The 19,444-nt window shown below is 36.7% G+C and overlaps 1 protein-coding gene across 1 annotated transcript in view; it reads right to left on the reverse strand.

The window, feature by feature from the left end:
* Positions 1 to 5,627: 5,627 nt before the first annotated feature.
* Positions 5,628 to 19,444, reverse strand: part of TRPM7 (transient receptor potential cation channel subfamily M member 7) — a 116,477-nt gene continuing 102,660 nt past the window's right edge. The window contains exons 37-39 of the mRNA XM_046007338.1: positions 16,057 to 16,108; positions 15,849 to 15,955; positions 5,628 to 7,123 (exon numbers count right to left, since the gene is read on the reverse strand). Coding sequence (XP_045863294.1) covers positions 6,993 to 7,123; positions 15,849 to 15,955; positions 16,057 to 16,108 — 290 coding nt within the window. The 3' untranslated portion in view covers positions 5,628 to 6,992. The remainder of the gene's footprint in view (positions 7,124 to 15,848; positions 15,956 to 16,056; positions 16,109 to 19,444) is intronic.

Here is a 19,444-nt window from a genome sequence, read left to right on the forward strand (position 1 = left end):
CCCAGGGTCCTGGGATTGAGCCCTGCATCGGATTCTCTGCTCTGCAGGGATCCTTCTTCCCTTTCTCTCTCTGCCTGCCTCTCTGCCTACTTGTGATCTCTCTGTCAAATAAATAAATAAAATCCTCAAAGATTTAAAAAAAAATCAGTGTGGACTCATGAATTCCTACATTATTCAGTAGATTATAATTCATTAACATTTATTTTTGATACACAAATTTTTTCAAGATTAGCCAGCAGAGGGGCTCTTTAAGATGTTTTCTTTATTTTTTTTTTAAGATTTTATTTATTTATTTGACAGAGAGAAATCACAAGAGAGACAGGCAGAGAGAGAGGAAGCGAAGCAGGCTCTCCGCTGAGCAGAGAGCCCGATGTGGGACTCGATCCCAGGACCCTGAGATCATGACCTGAGCTGAAGGCAGCGACTTAACCCACTGAGCCACCCAGGCGCCCCCCTTTAAGATGTTTTCTATACCAGGGTGCCTGGGTAGCTCAGTCATTAGGCATCTGCTTTCAGCTAAGGTCCTGATCCCAGGGTCTTGGGATTGAGCCCCACATCAGGCTCCCTGCTTGGAGGGAAGCTTGCCTTCCCTCTCTTACTGTCTCTTCCTGTCAAATAAATAAGTATCTTAAAAGGAAAAAAAGATGTTTTTGTACCTATTTGATATGTCCCCATCATTCTTTGAACACTTCCTTATTACTTTTGGCACAGTAAGATCTTCTAGACTAACCTGCCCCAGTCCTGAAGTTAGTCATTTCTCTAAGAGCCCTGGTTCCTTTTAGAGATTAATATATAGAAGCCAAGATCTAGAACCTAGATGTACTCATGCTGTTACAGAGTCACAGCTTGCTGTTATCTTCAGTATGTTTCCTTTTGATCAACCCCTAGGCATGCAACTGATCTCCTGCTGCTGTCCCCCTCCACCCCCAATTACACTACACACACCTCATCCTCACCCTGCTTCCTTGACACCTCATACTAGATCACTGCTGCTTAGCAACAATCCCAGGCCCACCAAAATTGGTCTCAACTAATGATTTTTAAACCAAATTGTGAATGTCTAAAGGAAGAAAAGAATCTGGCTCTGTTATTTTTTGCTTCTTTCTTTGATGGATTAACTTTTTTTTTTTTAAGATTTTATTTATTTGACAGGCAGAGATCACAAGTAGGCAGAGAGGCAGGCAGGCAGAGAGGGGGAAGCAGGCTCCCTACTGAGCAGAGAGCCCGATGCGGGGCTTGATCCCAGGACCCTGAGATCATGACCTGAGCTGAAGGCAGAGGCTTAACCCACTGAGCCACCCAGGTACATTAACTTTTTTAAAACCTCCCCTCTGACTCTTGTCTAGAAGTTGTACATTGTTTTTATATTCTTGGATTGTTTCCTTTAAATATTTCAACAAATGTACAAGTAGCCCCTTGTTACCTTCATCTATTTGGGTCCAAAATTTGAATAACAAGGGATACCATTATTTTGCCAGTCTACTTGGTTTTTAAGCTCTAGATGGCTTGTAATGACTGTGTGTGAAATTTTATTTAGTTTCTTGAGATCATATAATGTCAGGATAGTACCCATACTTAAAAGTACTTTTTGATCAATTAATATCAGTGAACTTTACCCAAATAGATGAGACCATTAGTGTGCTTAACTACCATCTTCCCGTGAATCTTTTAATATTTAAAAATGTTTTAGTCTAGTTTACTATAAAATTTTATACCATGTATAAGTCTTTGCCAGCAAGTATTAGAATTTGCATATTTTATGAATATTTGCTTGCCTCTTTTATCTCATGTCTTCTTATTTGGATCCTATCTTTCTTTTTGCTTGAGTATATCCTCGATTGACATTTTCTGAGAAAATGGTAAACTTTCTGGGAATGCCATCACATGGCTGTGTTCAAAACCTTCCTTTCTCCTAATAACTGTGCTTTCCTACCTCCTGGATACTATATGACAGGTGAGAATTTTGTCAATCCGATTTTTTTTTTCTTTTGTAAACTCATTACTATTTTTGCCATTATTTGCAGAGTTAACCAAACTGTGGCATGAAGTAGGTGACTTTTACTTCCTCCTTTCTAGGTCTTACATCAAATAGTTTGTTGCATCATTCATTAATTCAGAAAATACTTACTGTGCATCTACTTCATGTCAGTCACTGTGCTAGACGTTTAATAGCATAAATACAGATCTTTACCCTCACATAGCTTACAATCTATTGCTCACTTGGATTTATTCTGTGCTTTCAACTCTTACTAAATATTTTCCATTGTTTTTTACTTACATGTGTTATGATTGAGCACTCATATGATGTTACTTTATTTGAATTATCTTGGTGTTTTAGCTTCACATTTGTGCTCACAGCTACTTTTTAAGATTTTATTTGTGAGAGAGAAAGCACAAGCAGAGGCAGTGGGAGGCAGCAGGAGAGGCAGGCTCCCCCGAACAAGGAGCCCCATGTGGGACTCTAACCCAGGACTCTGGGATCATGACCTGAGCCAAAGGCAGACACTTAACTGAGTCACCCAGGCGTCCCAGATTATATTAGTTTTGACCTTGTGGGCCCCTGAAAGTACCCTGGGGTACTGGAAGAATCACTGACCTAATTAATGCCCATCAAAGTGTGTACTTCCTGTGTTTCCTAATGGAAGTATACACTACCACTGATGACACATTCTTTTTTTTTTTTTTTTTTTAAGATTTTATGTATTTATTTGACAGAGAGAGATCATAAGTAGGCAAAGAGGCAGGCAGAGAGAGTGAGAGGGAAGCAGGCTCCCTGCCGAGCAGAGAGCCTGATGTGGGACTCAATCCCAGGACCCTGAGATCATGACCTGAGCCGAAGGCAGCGGCTTAAACCACTGAGCCACCCAGGCGCCCTGATGACACATTCTTGACAAAAATTCAATCTTGAATTTGACCAAACCTCTAAACCTAACAGTTCACGGCATATTCAAGAAACAGAAACATGTAAATGGCACCTAAGGGAAATAATCAGCAAAACCCTGAATGTGGGAAACTTCTTAGAACAAACAATTGGGTTCTTTAAAAAGTAAACTAGGTGGTGGTGGGCAGGGGGAGATGGCAAGAGAAGCCTATATATTAAAATTTTAAAGACAAATCAAGCAACTGCAATGTAAAATTTCAACTGGGTCCTGACTGAACCAAATTGTAAAAAAAAATTTTTTCTTTGAGAATGACACTTTCTGGTATTAAGGAACTTAATTTTTTAGGTGTAAATATATCATAGTTCTCGTATTTTTAGAAACACATACTAAGGCATTTATAATTAAAATGAAAGAGGGGCACCTGGGTGGCTCAGTGAGTTAAAGCCTCTGCCTTTGGCTTGGGTTGTGATCTCAGGGTCCTGGGATCGAGCCCCATATTGGGCTCTCAGCTCCGTGGGGAGCCTGCTTCCCTTCCTCTCTCTCTGCCTGCCTCTTGGCCTACTTGTGATCTCTGTCAAATAAATAAATAAAATTTATAAAAAAATAGCTTACCTATTTTTAAAAAAAAAGGAAGAGAAGTTCTGCTGATGCAGACTACATAGAAATCCCAAGAACAGAACAGTAAAGGAGAGGACTACGTGTGCGGTGGGGCAGCACATGAAAGCACGGAAGTTTTGACTGGTGCTCTTCATTGTGGACTGGAGCATGCAGGCAGCTTTTCTGAAGAATAACCATGTGCTCTCCCTCCCTGCTTCCTGCCCATGACCACTAAGGCATTATTATGGACCCCAGTCAGAAACTCCAGTTTGAGCAATTTCCAAAGAGAAGAAAAACTATTTCAGAGGTTCAAAACAACAGCTTGGGATTTTATCTAAGGAAAAGCTCACAGATGGCCTAATATTGGAAATATCCTGTGGTACTTCTTCAACACGTACTTATTAAGCATCTATAGTCTATGACACACATGGCAGCAAGTCACTAAGGGAAATACAAAAATAAGACAGCTCTCAGCTGGTGACACAGACCAAGTTTTCAGAGACAGAGTGGTTGAGAGGCTTCACTCCAGTACATAATTAGTAAGTATTACATTAATAGTGCTAGTTGTGACAGATCTGAGGGGTCAGCTTCCTCAAATACAGATACCGTGTGTGAAACCTAGCTAGGAAACAATGAGAGCAGATCCAGTAAATAAGGAGGATCACAAAAATCCCTGCCTGTAGATTTATTCTTTCCTGCAAGTAATTACTTGATCTGAGTGATAAATGGCTATTTATTGGGTACTCTTGCCTTGATTGTCCACTTAAACACAAAAAACTGTATGTCACTATGATCTAGCTTCCTCAAGACAAAGTTTGGTATTGCAGAAAAACATTTTTAAAAAGTTTTTTCTAAATGCTGTGCCTATCACAAATCACGTACTATGTAAGGTGCTGGGTGCTATAGGAGTGAAAAATTTGAAGGGTCTTTCCTCTGTGAAGTGTATAATCTAATGGGGGAAAAGAGATGTAACTATAAAACAACACAGTTCAACTTAAAGATGGGAAATGAGGGTAATTTTTATATTTTTCTTTACACTTTAGAATCTTTACCTTATGTTCCAATACAACCAACCATGCATTACTTTTAAAATGATGATGGCTCATATGTAATCAGACCGATGAAGGCATATTATCAAAGAACATCTGCAGTGTTTTAAGAAGTAATGTGGTAAAGAGATGGAGATTTGTTCTCAGTAGGATGAACCTGAGAAAAAAATGTTAAAGAAATTAAGCAAATGACACTTTTGGACCAGAGTAATAATGATGAAATTCAGTAATCTAAAGAAAGATCACACTTCTTTAGAATGAGAAATAGGGTTTTCAGGAAAACTGTTACTTTCCAGAATTAGCAAAGAGAAGTTATGGAGTAGATTTATAAAAGAAAGCAGGAACTGGTACAGAAATGATTCATCATTATGCTTGAAAGTCAACATACCATGGGTCAGGAGCGTACAAAAAATCAAGTCTTCCTGGGTTTGAATCCTACTGCTGCTACATACTAATTATAAGAATCTTAGGAAAGTTACTTTACCTAATGCTTTTATTTTCTAATGGGCAAAACATGATCATATAATAGCTATTTCATAAGACTGTTTTAAGGATTAAATGGGTAAACATATGTAAAGTACTTCGAATTAATGCCTGGCATATATTAAGTACTACATAAATGTTCACTACTATTATTATCTGGTGAGAATAATCAACATAAAATTAAATATAGTGATAACCCATATCTCTATATCTGACATAACAAGAAACAGATTTTTAAAAGGGGGGAGGGCGCCTGGGTAGTTCAGTTGGTTAAACATCTGACTCTTGATTTCAGCTCAGGTCATGATCTCGGGGTCATGGGATCAAGCCCCACATCCAGCTCCATGCTCAGTGGGGAGTTTGCATGAGATTCTCTCTGTCAAAGCCTCCCCTGGCTTACACATGCTTGATCTCTCTCTTTAAAAATAAATCTTTAAAAAAAAGAGAGAAACAGTAGGAAACAAGACCACTCTGAACAATATACAGGACAGGAAGTGAAAAAGCTTAAGTGTACAAAATGGTTCATTTAAAAAAATTGATACTCTGAAAATAAAAAAAAAAACAAGGTACTCTGAAAACATAAGACAATTTTTCAGAATGATTAAACTCACTAAACATCTGTAAACAAGAATAAATTTATTTAATTTCTTTTAAAGATTTTATGATATACAAAATGTATATAGTGTAATATCTTTAATACACTTTTTCTCCCCCCCACTTTAATATTAAACACTATTTAAACAGCTTATCTCTTCTTGCCTTGTCTGTATCTATGAGATACACTACTGAATACAAGTAAGATTTACACTGCTCCTTCCTAAATAAAAATTAAAATTAGTACCTAGGAAACAAACAAAAAGAAAAAAAAAGCATAAAACTTTAGTCAGATGAAAGCTTTTCTTGTTGTTGAGTATTCAACAATATCTGGGGCAGTTAAATTACATTTTATTTGCATAAAGTTACATTGCAATCTCCCGACATCACATAATGATAATCCAACTCAATTTCTTAAGTAAGTACCACAAACAATACTCATGTTCAGATGTTCCTACACAATTTTAAATATATGCAAGAATTTATGTTTACATTCTGATTTGATATACTGGTCAATAAAATCTTTGGAGAAGTATGTAGCTTCCAGGTTGTCACTACAGACAGAGATAGGAAAAAAGCACTTGAACTTTTTTTACAAGGTAACTTCTCTTGAACAGTGAGTTAAGTTTCTCTCTGATATGTTTAGATTATACCAGTCTACCATGGCTTTCTTCTACTTAACAAGGACTTGATAAAACAATGTTAAAAAACCAAAAAAACAAAAAAAACCCTAATACTTCTGCACAATTTGGGCTCTATTTAACAAAAAAACTGCCTCCATCTTTAAATATGGAGCCTAATCCTGATTCATAAAAGTCCCTCTTAGAAAATGGTTTTCAGCTCAGGGTTCTTGTATCCCTATGGATCTAGAATAGTAAGTCATCTCCTTTCCCATGGCCAATAAGCATCTAGCTGGGAACTAGTGACATCTAGAACACACTAAAACACACTGAGGAAGACATCTTGCCATTTAACCAAAAGGCTGGGTGATTTCTTCATTTCATTAGCTGAATGGCAGTAAACCAGCTGCCAAGAAAATCTGCACAGACACTTAACTTTGGTTAATGGTATTGCACCGCATGACAGAGGGTATCACCCTCATCAGAACAAAGTCAAATGAATCTTCTGCTAAAAAGAGCCCTTTAAAAAGTTATAAATACTAATTTTCCTTTACCTTAAAAATTTAACAGCTGCCAGCTGTATCCTATAGGGAGTTCCTGACTGACAACTTTAATCAGGTCAAAAGAATATTGACCTTTTAACTGTGCCTGAATTAGCACGTTCATTTGCACACATTTTTCTCTATTACTCAACAATTTCCTCCTGAAGGAAAAATGACAAGGTAACATTTTTGTGAGGTGGAGGCAAAACCAATGATTCAGTAATATTATAACATCAGACGAATAGAATTAGTTGCTTCTGATTCTTTGGTGGAATTTCCAGGCTGAAGAGTCAAATCTGAAGGCTCATCCTGAGGAAACAGAATTTTATCAGGTGTATAGTCATTCCTCTTCAGATCTATATTCACACCCACAACAAAAAAAAAAAAAAAAAAAAAAAAAAAGAAAAGAAAAAAAAGTCAGTATTTCACAAAAATGAAAAATTAACATTTTCTAAATCAATTTTCCTCTAAATGTGACAGATCTATAGTCTAGCAGGTTGTTTTAAATCCAAAAGTCACAAAATTTACACACATAAAAATGAATTCATTCAATAAATATTATGTTCTGACCATGAGTCAGTAACTTATGTAAGAGTGGAAACACAGTAATAAGCAAGGCAGACAAGGTCCTTGCTCTCATGGAGCTTATATTCTTGTGGCTGAAGAGAAACAAAAAAAATAACAGAATTGTGTAATAATAAGGGCTCTGAAGGAAACAGTATGATGAGGGCCCGAGAGAAGATGGAATAAGCCCATTCTTTTAAGGTTAGGCAGAAGAGGCACAGGAGGTAGTATCTGAGTGAAGACCTGAATATTGAGAAATGACTCAAAGCTCCAGGAATTGTGTTCTAGGTAGAGGGAAGATTAACTGCAGACTGTAAAAAGGAAATGGACTTGGTGTTTCCTAAAAATAGCAAGAAGACAGCATGCTCAAATGCAGTAACTAAGGGGAAGACTAGTAGAAAATGGGGTCAAGCAGAAGTTACTGGCCAAGGGTTATCAAAATATAGTAAGTGAGCCAAATCTCACCTGCTGCCTTTCTTTTTTAACTGTTTAAAATTAACATATAATGGGAACGCCTGGGTGGCTCAGTTGGTTAAGCCTCTGCCTTCGGCTCAGGTCATGATCCCAGCGTCCTGGGATCCAGTCCCACATCGGGCTCCTTGCTCAGCGGGGAGCCTGCTTTGCCTTCTGACTCTGCCTGCTACTCTGTCTGCCTGTGCTCACTCTCTCTCTCTCTCACTAATAAATAAATAAAATCTTAAAAAAATAAAATTAACATATAATTATTATTTGTTTCAGAGGTACAGATCTGTGATTCATCAGTCTTACACAATTCACAGCACTCACCATAGGACACACCCTCCCCAATGTCCATCATATAAACAGTTTTATTGGAATGAGCCATGCTTATTTGTTTAGACTGCCTTTGTCTATTTCTGCACTACCACGGTAGAGCCAGGGAGCTGTGACATAGGCCATATGGCCCACAAACCCTAAAATATTTTACTACTTTGCCTTTTACAGCAAAGTTGTTGACCCCTGATCTATGGGATGCAAATGGTAAGGTATGAAGCTGACGGTATTAAATAGTGTTGAAGGAGGAACATAATCAAATTTTTTTTTTAAGATTTTATTTATTTATTTGAGAGACAGAGATCACAAGTAGACAGAGAGGCAGGCAGAGAGAGAGAGGAGGAAGCAGGCTCACTGCTGAGCAGAGAGCCCGATACGGGGCTCGATCCCAGGACCCTGGGATCATGACCTGAGCCAAAGGCAGAGGCTTTAACCTACTGAGCCACTCAGGTGCCCCCATAATCAAATTTAAGTGACTATTCTGATTGTCATGTGAAGTCTTGTTAAGGGCATTTGGCAAGAACACAGGAACAAATGGTGGCAATGAGGATTAAGAGAAATGGATGAATTCTAGGAAGACTTCATTCAGAAAAAGAGCAGACAGAATTTGACAGATTGGCTATGAAAGGTGAGAGAAGAAAAACCAATCAGCTTTTAAGTTTTGAGCCTGAGCAACTGGGTAAACAATGAGATAGGGAAGTGTAGGGGTGGGAAATGAGTCCGGAATTCTGCAATGGACGTACTACTTATAAAGATGCTATAAGGTATCCCAGTAGAGATGTAGGAAACTGAATAAAGAAACAGGAGCTCAGGAAAGACAGTATGTCTTCAGTTAAGTTTGATATTATCAGTATTTGGATTACATTTACAGCTATGGGATAGGATGAAATCACTTTGGGAGTTATAGACAATGGCTGCAGAATTGGAAAACAATGCAATAATAACAAATTTAACTTAAAACTAACCACAGTCCTACACATATCCATATACTTCTTTATCTCTACATAAAATAGAACTGGCACTCAGAATATGAACTCTTTATTTTGAGTGATAGCCTGTATTCAATATCTAAATACATACTTGCTACATTATATGAGTAAGTTCTGATAAATTTTTAATTCCAAGACTGTGTCACTATGGCCTTAGGGAATGCAAATTAATTTACAGCTATATCATACACCAAGAACAATGGAGAGAAACCCAATTATAATTCAAGTCCTGAAAATGTTAACTTATGGTGTAACCATGGGCAAATCATGTGACTTCTAATGATATGTTCTGGACAACGACAGATTTTGACTGGACTGCTTTTAGGTCTCTTTCAAGCTATAAAATCCTGATTATAATAATAGTTTTAAAAATAGATATACTATACTTAAATTATCATTGGCTCCAAATGACACATAATTTATATACCATTTTAAGTAATATAATTTATTATATAATAACCAAATAAAAATTATATCTGGGCTGCCTGTTAAATTCACCACTGTTATGTTCTAGTTTTGGCTAAAATGGACTAAACACATTCAATTTTATCTTTTCCACATAGTACAAGTTAAAATTCCTCACATAAACATAAGGCCACTCTCTGAGACTCCTGAAAAGAATGAGCAAATACATCAAGGAAGAGGATCAAAACTTGAAGAATGACCTCCATTAGTGGGAGTGTTCTGGGGGTTTTTTCCCCTCTTTTATTTCCAGGCTTAGAATTACATACCACTTGATCTCAGAAATGTACAGTGAGCATGGACAGAAAAAACTCTAGAATTTCCTGGCCAGAGGATCAGGAAGGAGGACTCTGTGGAATGGAAAATCTTGAGGGAAATGCCCTCTTTCTTATTTTTCTCTTTTTGCTCCTCTGGATGTTACCTAAGACAACCCCCAGTCACGGAGATGGACTCAGGGTAGTGGCAGCTGAGCAAGTACCTGTAATTCCAAGATAAAAACCCTTCCCAGGGGCCACAAGAACTAAAAATCACTATCTTTATGATTTAAAAAGTTTCTTTTTCCTTGACACTTAGTATCAGAAGTGGGCTCAGCTGAAGGAAATGTGCGACAATATAGGGAGGCCACAATCCTGGCTTTCTAATCAGAGTTATCTGCTCTGTTCCTGGCCCCTCCACCCTGCCCCAAAACAGGCCCTTCAGAATCACAAAGTTTGGAAGAAATCATGGAATGGAAGAAAATGGAGAGGGGCACTCTAAATTTGTATTAGAAATCCCAAGTTCACCCTCTAATGGCACACATTTGGAATGACAGCACAGGAGAGGCTTTGAGGACTAAACTATGGTGCAAACCTCCAGTCAATTCCCAGACTTGACCATGTCTGTTTACAGTGAAAGAAATCAGAATAATACTGCAAAGGCTTTGAAAACCAAACTGACATTGGAATCACATATACAAAAGGTAGACAGGGACTGTAAACTGAGCTTAACTGAGCTGCCTACTAACATAAACAACAAAAATTGACACTCTTAAAAAGGGAAAAAAAAAAATTTGGAAAAAAAAAAAAATTGACACTCTTTAGAGTATTTTTAATATGACCCAGAATCTCATAATTTCAAAATATCCAGCTAAAATTATTGGAGATACAAAGAACTAGAAATATCTCAAAGAATCTCAAAAAAGGCAAGACATGCTAACCTCAAGATTACAGAGATGATTAAAGACTTTAAACCAGCTACTATAACCACACTCCATGACACAGGGCAAACAGACCTCAGAAGAATAGAAAAACAAGTTTTCAGCAGAGAAATATCAGTTTAAAAGGACCAAAAGGAAGTTATAGGGCTGGAAAATATAACTGAAACAACAAATCCAGTGCATGGATAGGACAATCAAGAAATGAAGAATAAGCAAAGAGTCTGTGAACTTGATACATCAATCGAAATTATCCAATCTAAAACAACAGATAAAAAATAATTTTTAAGGAAAAAAATCAGACACTCAAGTCCCTGCGAAACAATATCAAAAAGTCTAATATTCTATGGGAGCCCCAGAAGAGATGTAAAGAGACTGCTGCAGAACAAATACTTGAAGAAGGGCTTAAAACTCCCCAAATTTGATAAAAATTGTAAATCTGTAAATTCAAGAAGCTAAGTAAACCTGAATCAAGATAAACTCAGAGAAAGCTATAACTAGACGTATCAGAATCAAACCACTAAAAATCCAAATTTTGAAAGGAACTAGATTATAATGACACATCACAGATAGGGAAAGAACAATTCAAACAACGGTGGAATTTTCATCAGAGGTAGCACAGGCCAGAGACAGAACATTTTCTAAGCCCTGAAAGAAAGCAGTATCAACCTAAAATTCTAGATCCAGTAAAAATACCCTTCACGAACAAAAGCAAAACACACATATTCTTGTTAGGAAAAACTAAGAGCAAGCACTAAAAAACTAAACATAGAGATAAAACAGAATACTGAAACAGAAAAGAGGGGTGGAAACAAACAAACCAAACAAAGGCGTCAATCAGAAAACAAGATAATATGACATAAATCTAACCATATCAGTAATTACATTATATGTAAAAAGTCTGAAATGCCAGTTAAAAATGGAAACTGTAGGGGTGCCTGGGTGGCTCAGTGGGTTAAAGCCTCTGCCTTTGGCTCAGGTCATGATCCCGAGGTCCTGGGATCGAGCCCGCATCAGGCTCTCTGCTCTGCAGGGAGCTTGCTTCCCTTGCCCTCTCTCTGCCTGCCTCTCTACCTACTTGTGATCTCTGTCTGTCAAATAAATAAATATAATCTTTGAAAAAAAAATGGAAACTGTAAACTTCAAAACAAAAAACAAATTAAACCTAAGACCCAACTATATGCTTAGATCCCACATTTTTTCTTTTAAAGAAACCCACTTTAAATACAATTAACATATATAGGTAAACAGAATGGGAAAATATATTTGATAAAAGCATTTATCAAAAAATAGCTGGAGTAGCTATGTTAATATCAGATAAAGTAGACTTCTCAGAACAAGGAAAATTACCATGGTGTTCCATAATGATAAAAAGAATCAATTCACCAAGAAGACACAGCAACTGTAAATGTGTATGTACCTAAGGACAAAACTTCAAAACGCATGAAGAAAAAACTGACGAACTGAAAGGCAACACAGACAAATCCATAACTGTACTTTCAAGACCTCCTTTCTAAGTAATCAACAGAACAAGGAGACAAAACATCAAGGACGCCAGAAAACCTGAACATTATCAAAAAACTTTCCATAATTAACATTTATAGAACACTCCATCAACATTATAATATTCTCTTCAAGTGGATATATAACATTCACAGGGAAACTACATTAAGGTTAAAAAAAAACTTTCAAAATTGAAACCATACAAAAGCGTGCTCTCTTATAATGGAATTAAACAAAAAAAAAAAAGTCAACAACAGAAAGCTATCTGGAAAATTAATATATATTTGAAAGCTAAGAAAGACACTTCTAAATAGTCCCTAGGTCAGAAAATAAGGTCAAGAAAAATAAGAAACATTTTATTTTATTATTTTTTATTTTTTAATAAGAAATATTTTAAATAAAATAAAACCAAAAATAAAACACCAAAACTTATGGGATGCAGTCAGTGTAATGCTTAAAGAGAAATTTATAGCAGTAAATCTTTTCTTAGAAAAGTTCTCAATTTCCCCATTGATACAAATGTAGTAATCTGAAGGGGCACGTGCACCCCAATGGTTAGAGCAGCAACGTCCACAATAGCCAAACTATGGAAAAAGCCCAGATGTCCATCAACAGATGAATGGATAAAGATGTACACACACACACACACACACACACACACACACACACACACAGGAATAGTAGGCAGCCATCAAAAAATGAACTCTTGCCATTTGCATCAACGTTGACAGAATTAGAGGGTATTATGCTAAAGGAAATAAGTCAATCAGAGAAAGATAATTATCATATGATCTCACTGATACGTGGCATGAGAGAAACAAGGCAGACGATCATAGGGAAGAAAGGAAAAATGAAACAGATGAAACCAGAGAGGGAGACAAACCATAAGAGACTCTTAATCTCAGGAAACAAACTGAGGGTTGTTGGACTGGAGGAGGGTAGAGGGATGGGGGTGGCTGGGTGATGGACACTGGGGAGGGTATGTGTTGTGGCGAGCACTGTGTATTGTGTAAGACTGATGAATCATACACCTGTAACCCTGAAACAAATAATACATTATGTCAATAAAAATAAATAAATAAATTTTTAAAAAAAATCTCGGGGTGCCTGGGTGGCTCAGTCGTTAAGCGTCTGCCTTCAGCTTGGGTCATCATCCCAGGGTCCTGAGATGGAGCCCTGCAACTCCACTTTCCCTGCTTGTACTCCCCCTCTTGCTGTCTCTCTCTGTCAAATGAATAAATAAAATATTTTAAAAATAAAAAATAAATAAAAAACAAAAAAAGGTCTTAAATCAATAATCTAAGCTTTTTTCCTTAACAAATAAGAAAAAGAACAAACTAGATGAAAGCCAGCAGAAAAACAGAAATAATAAAGAGAATAAATCAGTAAAATTTAAAACAGAAAGTAGAGTAAAACAATGAAAAGTTCGTACTTTCAAAGTATCAATAAAATTGACACTGTAACCAGAATAACCAAGAAACAAAAAAAGACAAATTACCATAATAACGGAGAGGATTTCAAGAGACCCCAAACATTAAAAATATGAGATTAATATATAAATAATCCTATGCCCATAAATCTGACAATTTAAATAAGCCAATTCCTTGAAAGATGTAAACTACTAAAACTCACTAAAAAAATGGATAACCCCAATAGTCATATATCCGCCTAAAAAATTAAACTTATTTAAAACAATCTGACAAAGAACTTTACAATGAGATGGCTTCACTAGACAATTCTAACAAACATTTAAAAGGGGGAGAGTATCCATTCTAAACAATCTACTCCCCACAACAAAAGAAGTGTGAAAACTTCTAACTTATTTTTATGGTCAGTATTATCCTGATACCAAAAGACAGTAAAAGGTAAAAGAAACATAGAACAATATTATTTATGCACACAGATGAAAAAGCCTCAACAAAATATGAGCAAACAGAGTTCAACAATACATAAAAAAGGATAATATATCATGACAAAGCAGTCTGTCCTGAATGACTGGTTCGACATTTCAAAAATCAATGCAATACAATGTAATATTAACCTATTAAAGAAGAAAAAACAAATGACCATATAAATAGATGCAAAACCCAAACAACAACAAAAAAACCCCAAAACCCTGACAAAATTAAACACCATTCAGGATAAGCATTTTCAAGAAACAAGTAGAAGAAAATTTTCTCAACTTCATGAAGTACATCTACAAAACCCTAACAAGCTAACACCATGTTAATGGTGGAGGACTGAACACTTTCCTTTCAAGATTGGGAACAAAGTAGTACTTTCGCTATTCGTATTCAACACTGTACTAGAATTCCTTGCCAGTGCAAAAAGTCAAGAAAAAGAAAAAAATGGTACGTAGGTTGGAAAGGAAGTAATTTAACTGTCTCTACTATCTACACAGAACATTTCAGGGAGTTTATAAAACAAAACAAAAACAACTCCTAGAATTAAGGGAGTTTAGAAGTTGCAGGATACAAGTCAATAAACAAAAAACAAACATAAAAATTAATGTATTTCTTGTATACTCATAACGAACAACTAAGAAGGTAAAAAACATACCATTTACATGCTTATTATATGCATGGCACTGTTCTAAATACTTCACAAATACCAACTCATTTAATCCTCAAACAAATAAGCAAACAAAAACTATACTTCTATAATGTAGGTATTTTCTGGAGCCATGCAGTCTGGTTCTAACTACTGCATTATTGGTTATAATGACAGGGACTTTAAAAAATACAACTCAAGGGTGAGTCCCAGAGACCTATAATTTTTAAGAAGTTCCACAAGGATGCTGATGCACACCAAAGGGTGAGAACCACTAGGTTTGTGCTATAACTTAGATTCAATAATAATTTATAATTCTTTAAATATAAAAAATTACAATCCTGAGAGAATATATCTGTTCCTGCTTCACAGACTACTCTTTCTCCAACTACTCCAGGCTAACTTGAAAGTCTATTTAACCTTCAATTTTAGGCAATCTGTCAGTTCCCCAGGTAGGATTCCCCAACCTCTTAAGTTTGTGTTAAGTGATTTGCTTACCTGTTCTAGTTCTTCTGTTTGGCATTTATACAGTCCTATAACTCCCTGTTAATCCTGTCAGTATTAAAGATCTGACTAGGGGCGCCTGGGTGGCTCAGTGGGTTAAGCCTCTGCCTTCAGCTCAGGTCATGATCTCAGGGTCCTGGGATCGAGTCCCACATCGGGCTCTCTGCTCAGCAGGAAGCCTGCTTCTCCCTCTCTCTCGCCTGCCTCTCTGCCTACTTGTGATCTCACTCTCTCTGTCAAATAAATAAAATATTAAAAAAAAAAAAAAAAGATCTGACTAAATTCCATAGATTGCATTTGTCTGGTTCACTACTGTATTGTCAACATCTAGTACAATTCTTGGCATCTAACAGACACATGATCAGTATGTATTAAATCAATGAACTTTGTATTTTCATAAGCAATTAAAGAAAGCATAGATCCATTTGTTAAATAACATGTATTTGTGCCCTTGGTCTTATCAAGTATAGTAGTAACCAAATTTCCTAACAACTTAGGAATTAGACTGGTTAAGAAAATGTTTACCTGGAAGTTTAAGCTTTCTACAACAAGAATTACAGTGATGTTTTGCTCTGAAGTTTTTTATTGCATCTTCACCTAGATTTGCTGGGCCAAAAACCATATCACAGGATCTGTGGAATTGGTAGTTAAAAAAAAAAAAAAAAGGCAGTTGATGCAAACAAATGCAAAATTTGAAATTATAAAGTATCTTAATGAAATTAAAATTTATTACCTCTTTTCTTCTGCTTTAATCACAGATGGATCAGTCAAATTTTCACCCACACCTTGATATGTATATATAAAAAAAGACAATTTATACGATCGATATAAACACTGACATTTGCATAATGAAAAGTCATGAGATTTTACAGCATCAAACAATTATGATGTTAAACAATTCGACTGTAGTTCTTCTCTCTTGTTATTTCATAATCTGACTTATGACCTTAACACTGTACCAAAGACAAACAGCTCCTACACCAGAAATAGAGTTAATTGTCAGAGTCAGTCAATGGCACTTGCTTGTGATGCAAACAGGGACAAAGTTGCAAATAAACATCTACTTATGTTAAAAAAAAGGTCTACATGATCTCCCCCACCTTTTTAAAGATTTATTTATTTGAGAGAGAGAGAGAGAGCAAGCAAATGCAAGCAGAAGGAGGGCAGACTCCCCACTGAGCATAGAGCTGGATGCAGGACTCGATCTCATGACCTGAGCTGAAATCAAGAGTCGGATTCTTAACTGAGTCACCCAGGTGCCCCATCCCTTTTTCAACTTAGTTAGCAAAGAACAATTGGGTAATTTATAGGCCCTTTTAAAAGTGTTTTGGATATTTAAAACTCATACATTAACACATGAATATATCTTCTTGCAAGATTCAGGTTACATGAAGAATAAGATTGCAAACATCTTCCTTTACCTTCATCCTTTCCCAGCAGTATTAAAAGTGTAGTTAAATATGTTCAGTTTCTCTTATCTATTTATTCATATAAATAAAGACTATGTACTGACCTACTACTTATCAGATTGGCAAAGATTAAGAATATTCAATACTGGAGGGGCACCTGGGTAGTGCAGTCAGTTAAGCATCAGCTCTTGGTTTTAGCTTAGGTCCTGATCTCAGGATTGTGAGATTGAGCCCCCAGCCCCTGTTGGCTCCGTGCTCAGTGCAGAGTCTGCTTGACTCTCTCCTCCTCCCACTACCCTTCCTCTCCAATCGCTCACGCTCTCTCTCAAATAAAATAAATAAATAAATCCTAAAAAAAAAAGAAAAAAGTCTGTGGAGAAACAGGCACTCACATACAGTCTTACATATAAATTCCAGTGCTCTTACCCTTTTAGAAAAGTAACTCACAGCAGCTATTAAAATTGCACTCATCTAGGGGTGCCTGGATGGCTCAATTAGTTAGCCGTCTGCTTTTGGCTCAAGTCATGATTTCAGGCTCCCGGGACTGAGTCTTGCATCAGGCTCCCTGTTCAGCAGGGAGTCCGCTTCTCCCTCTACCCTAGCCCCCTGCTCATGCTCTGTCTCTCTCTCTCTCAAAAATAAATATTTTTTAAAAAATTGCACTCAACTCTTCTCACTAAGCCAATTCAAGAATCTATGTTATGGAAATAAAAGTAGTAGTCCATGAGTATGCTTGTTGTAGCATTGTGTGTAGCAGCAAAAAAAAAAAAAAAAAAAAAAAACCCAACAAAAAAAGAGAGTTAATCATGTCACTCCTCCATATTATAAGTTATGCAGATATTAAAAGGAATAACTTAGATTTATCAGTAATGACCCAAAAGATGCCCATGATATACTATTAGGAAAAAAAAAAAAACAAGTGAAATACACACAGACACAGACACACACACAGCATCATCCTAGTTGGAGGAAAATCACAACACAAAACAAAATGATTTAAAAATAAGGAAGAAAGGAGCGCCTGGGTAGCTCAGTCAGAAGTGTCCAACTCTTGATTTCAGCTCAGGTCATGATCTCAGGGTCGTGAGATTAAGCCCTGAGTTGGGCTCCACACTATGGAGCCTGCTGAAGATCCTCTCTCTCCCTCTGCCCCTCCCCACTTGCGCTCTCTCTTAAGAAAAAGACAAAAAAAAAGGTAAGGAAAAAAAAGCGTCTGTGTATTTGTCTTCACAGAGGTAGAGAAACAGTAAAGATGGAAAACTGTTCTTTATGTATTTCTATATTGCTTAACTTGTCTGTAGTAACTGTGTCAAATATTCCTAAGAAAAATGGCTCCAGGAACATATTAATGATGTAAAGAACATCACAACTACTTTGCTTATTGAAAAGAACTTCCATCTTTTTATTTATTCAAAGTAAGCTCTACTCTCAACATGGGGCTTGAACTCATGACGCTGAGATCAAGAGTTGACAAGTCCTAGGGTGTCTGGGTAGCTAAGCTGGTTAAGTGTCTGTTTTCAGTTCAGGTCATGATCTTGGGGGTCTGGGATGGACCTTTGTGTTGGGCTCCCTGCTCAGCAGGGAGTCTGCTTTCATTGCCTTCTGCCCCTTCCCTGCTTGTAAACACATTCTCTCTCTCAAATTAATAAATAAAATCTTTAAAAGAAAAAAGAGTTGCAAGTCCTACTAAATGACCCAGCCTGGCATACTAACTCTCATCTTTCAAATTAACTGTTTCAGACAAAATCAGTTTGGCTTTACCTCCTATGCATGTCTGAAGATAATTAAATGATACTTATTTAAGAATAAACTTTAAGGGGCGCCTGGGTGGCTCAGTGGGTTAAAGCCTCTGCCTTCCACTTGTGTCGTGATCCCAGGGTACTGGGATTGAGCCCCGCTTCCTCCTCTCTCTCTGCCTGCCTCTCTGCCTACCTGTGATCTCTGTCAAATAAATAAAATCTTAAAAAAAAAAAAAAAGAAGAAACTTTAAGATCCTTTTTACTTAACTGGATTGACCCATCTAATAATATATACCAGTTGTCACTATATATACTACTAAATCATTTGTATAAAATGGTGAACTACTAAAAAAAGGATAGTTATTTTTACACAGATTCTTTCTTGAGCTTGAATCAATGCCATCTGCTTTTCAGCACAATCCCTGATATTTGTGACTATGTCTATAATAAAAAAGTCATTAAGTGATAAACATTCTAAATAATCACCTTTGTGATTTTGAAATCTGGTCTGTGTTGACATTTGAAATTAAGGCTGCTCTTTAAGGAAAAACAAATTATGGAAGCTATCATGTGAAAGTATCACTCAGGCAGAGTTGGCAAATTACTCGTAAAATTTTACTTTCCTTTGACCCTGTTGTGAAGCTTCAGACATTACTGTAAGCAAACTGCCCTCTCCAAGCCACAATTTCTGTTTTTTCCCCCTTTTATCTGTATTAGAGTCTGTCTGCAAAAACGGTTATGACCAGTTTTTCCTTCTTTGTATACACGCTACTTTACTCAATTAGCAGTATTTACTCAGAAGCCATTCACCACCTCTTGAATCTGAGCTATCCTTATCACCTGGACTGTAAAATGCAGAGGAAGAGATCTGCACCAGTTCTGGACCTAGTCCTAAGAGTTACTGCCTTCTCTCTGGAGGAAGCTAGCTGCTATGTAAAAGTCTAACTACCTGAAACTACCAGGCTATAAGAAA

Source organism: Meles meles, chromosome 6, assembly GCF_922984935.1.
Source record: "Meles meles chromosome 6, mMelMel3.1 paternal haplotype, whole genome shotgun sequence".
Classification (NCBI taxonomy): domain Eukaryota; kingdom Metazoa; phylum Chordata; class Mammalia; order Carnivora; family Mustelidae; genus Meles; species Meles meles.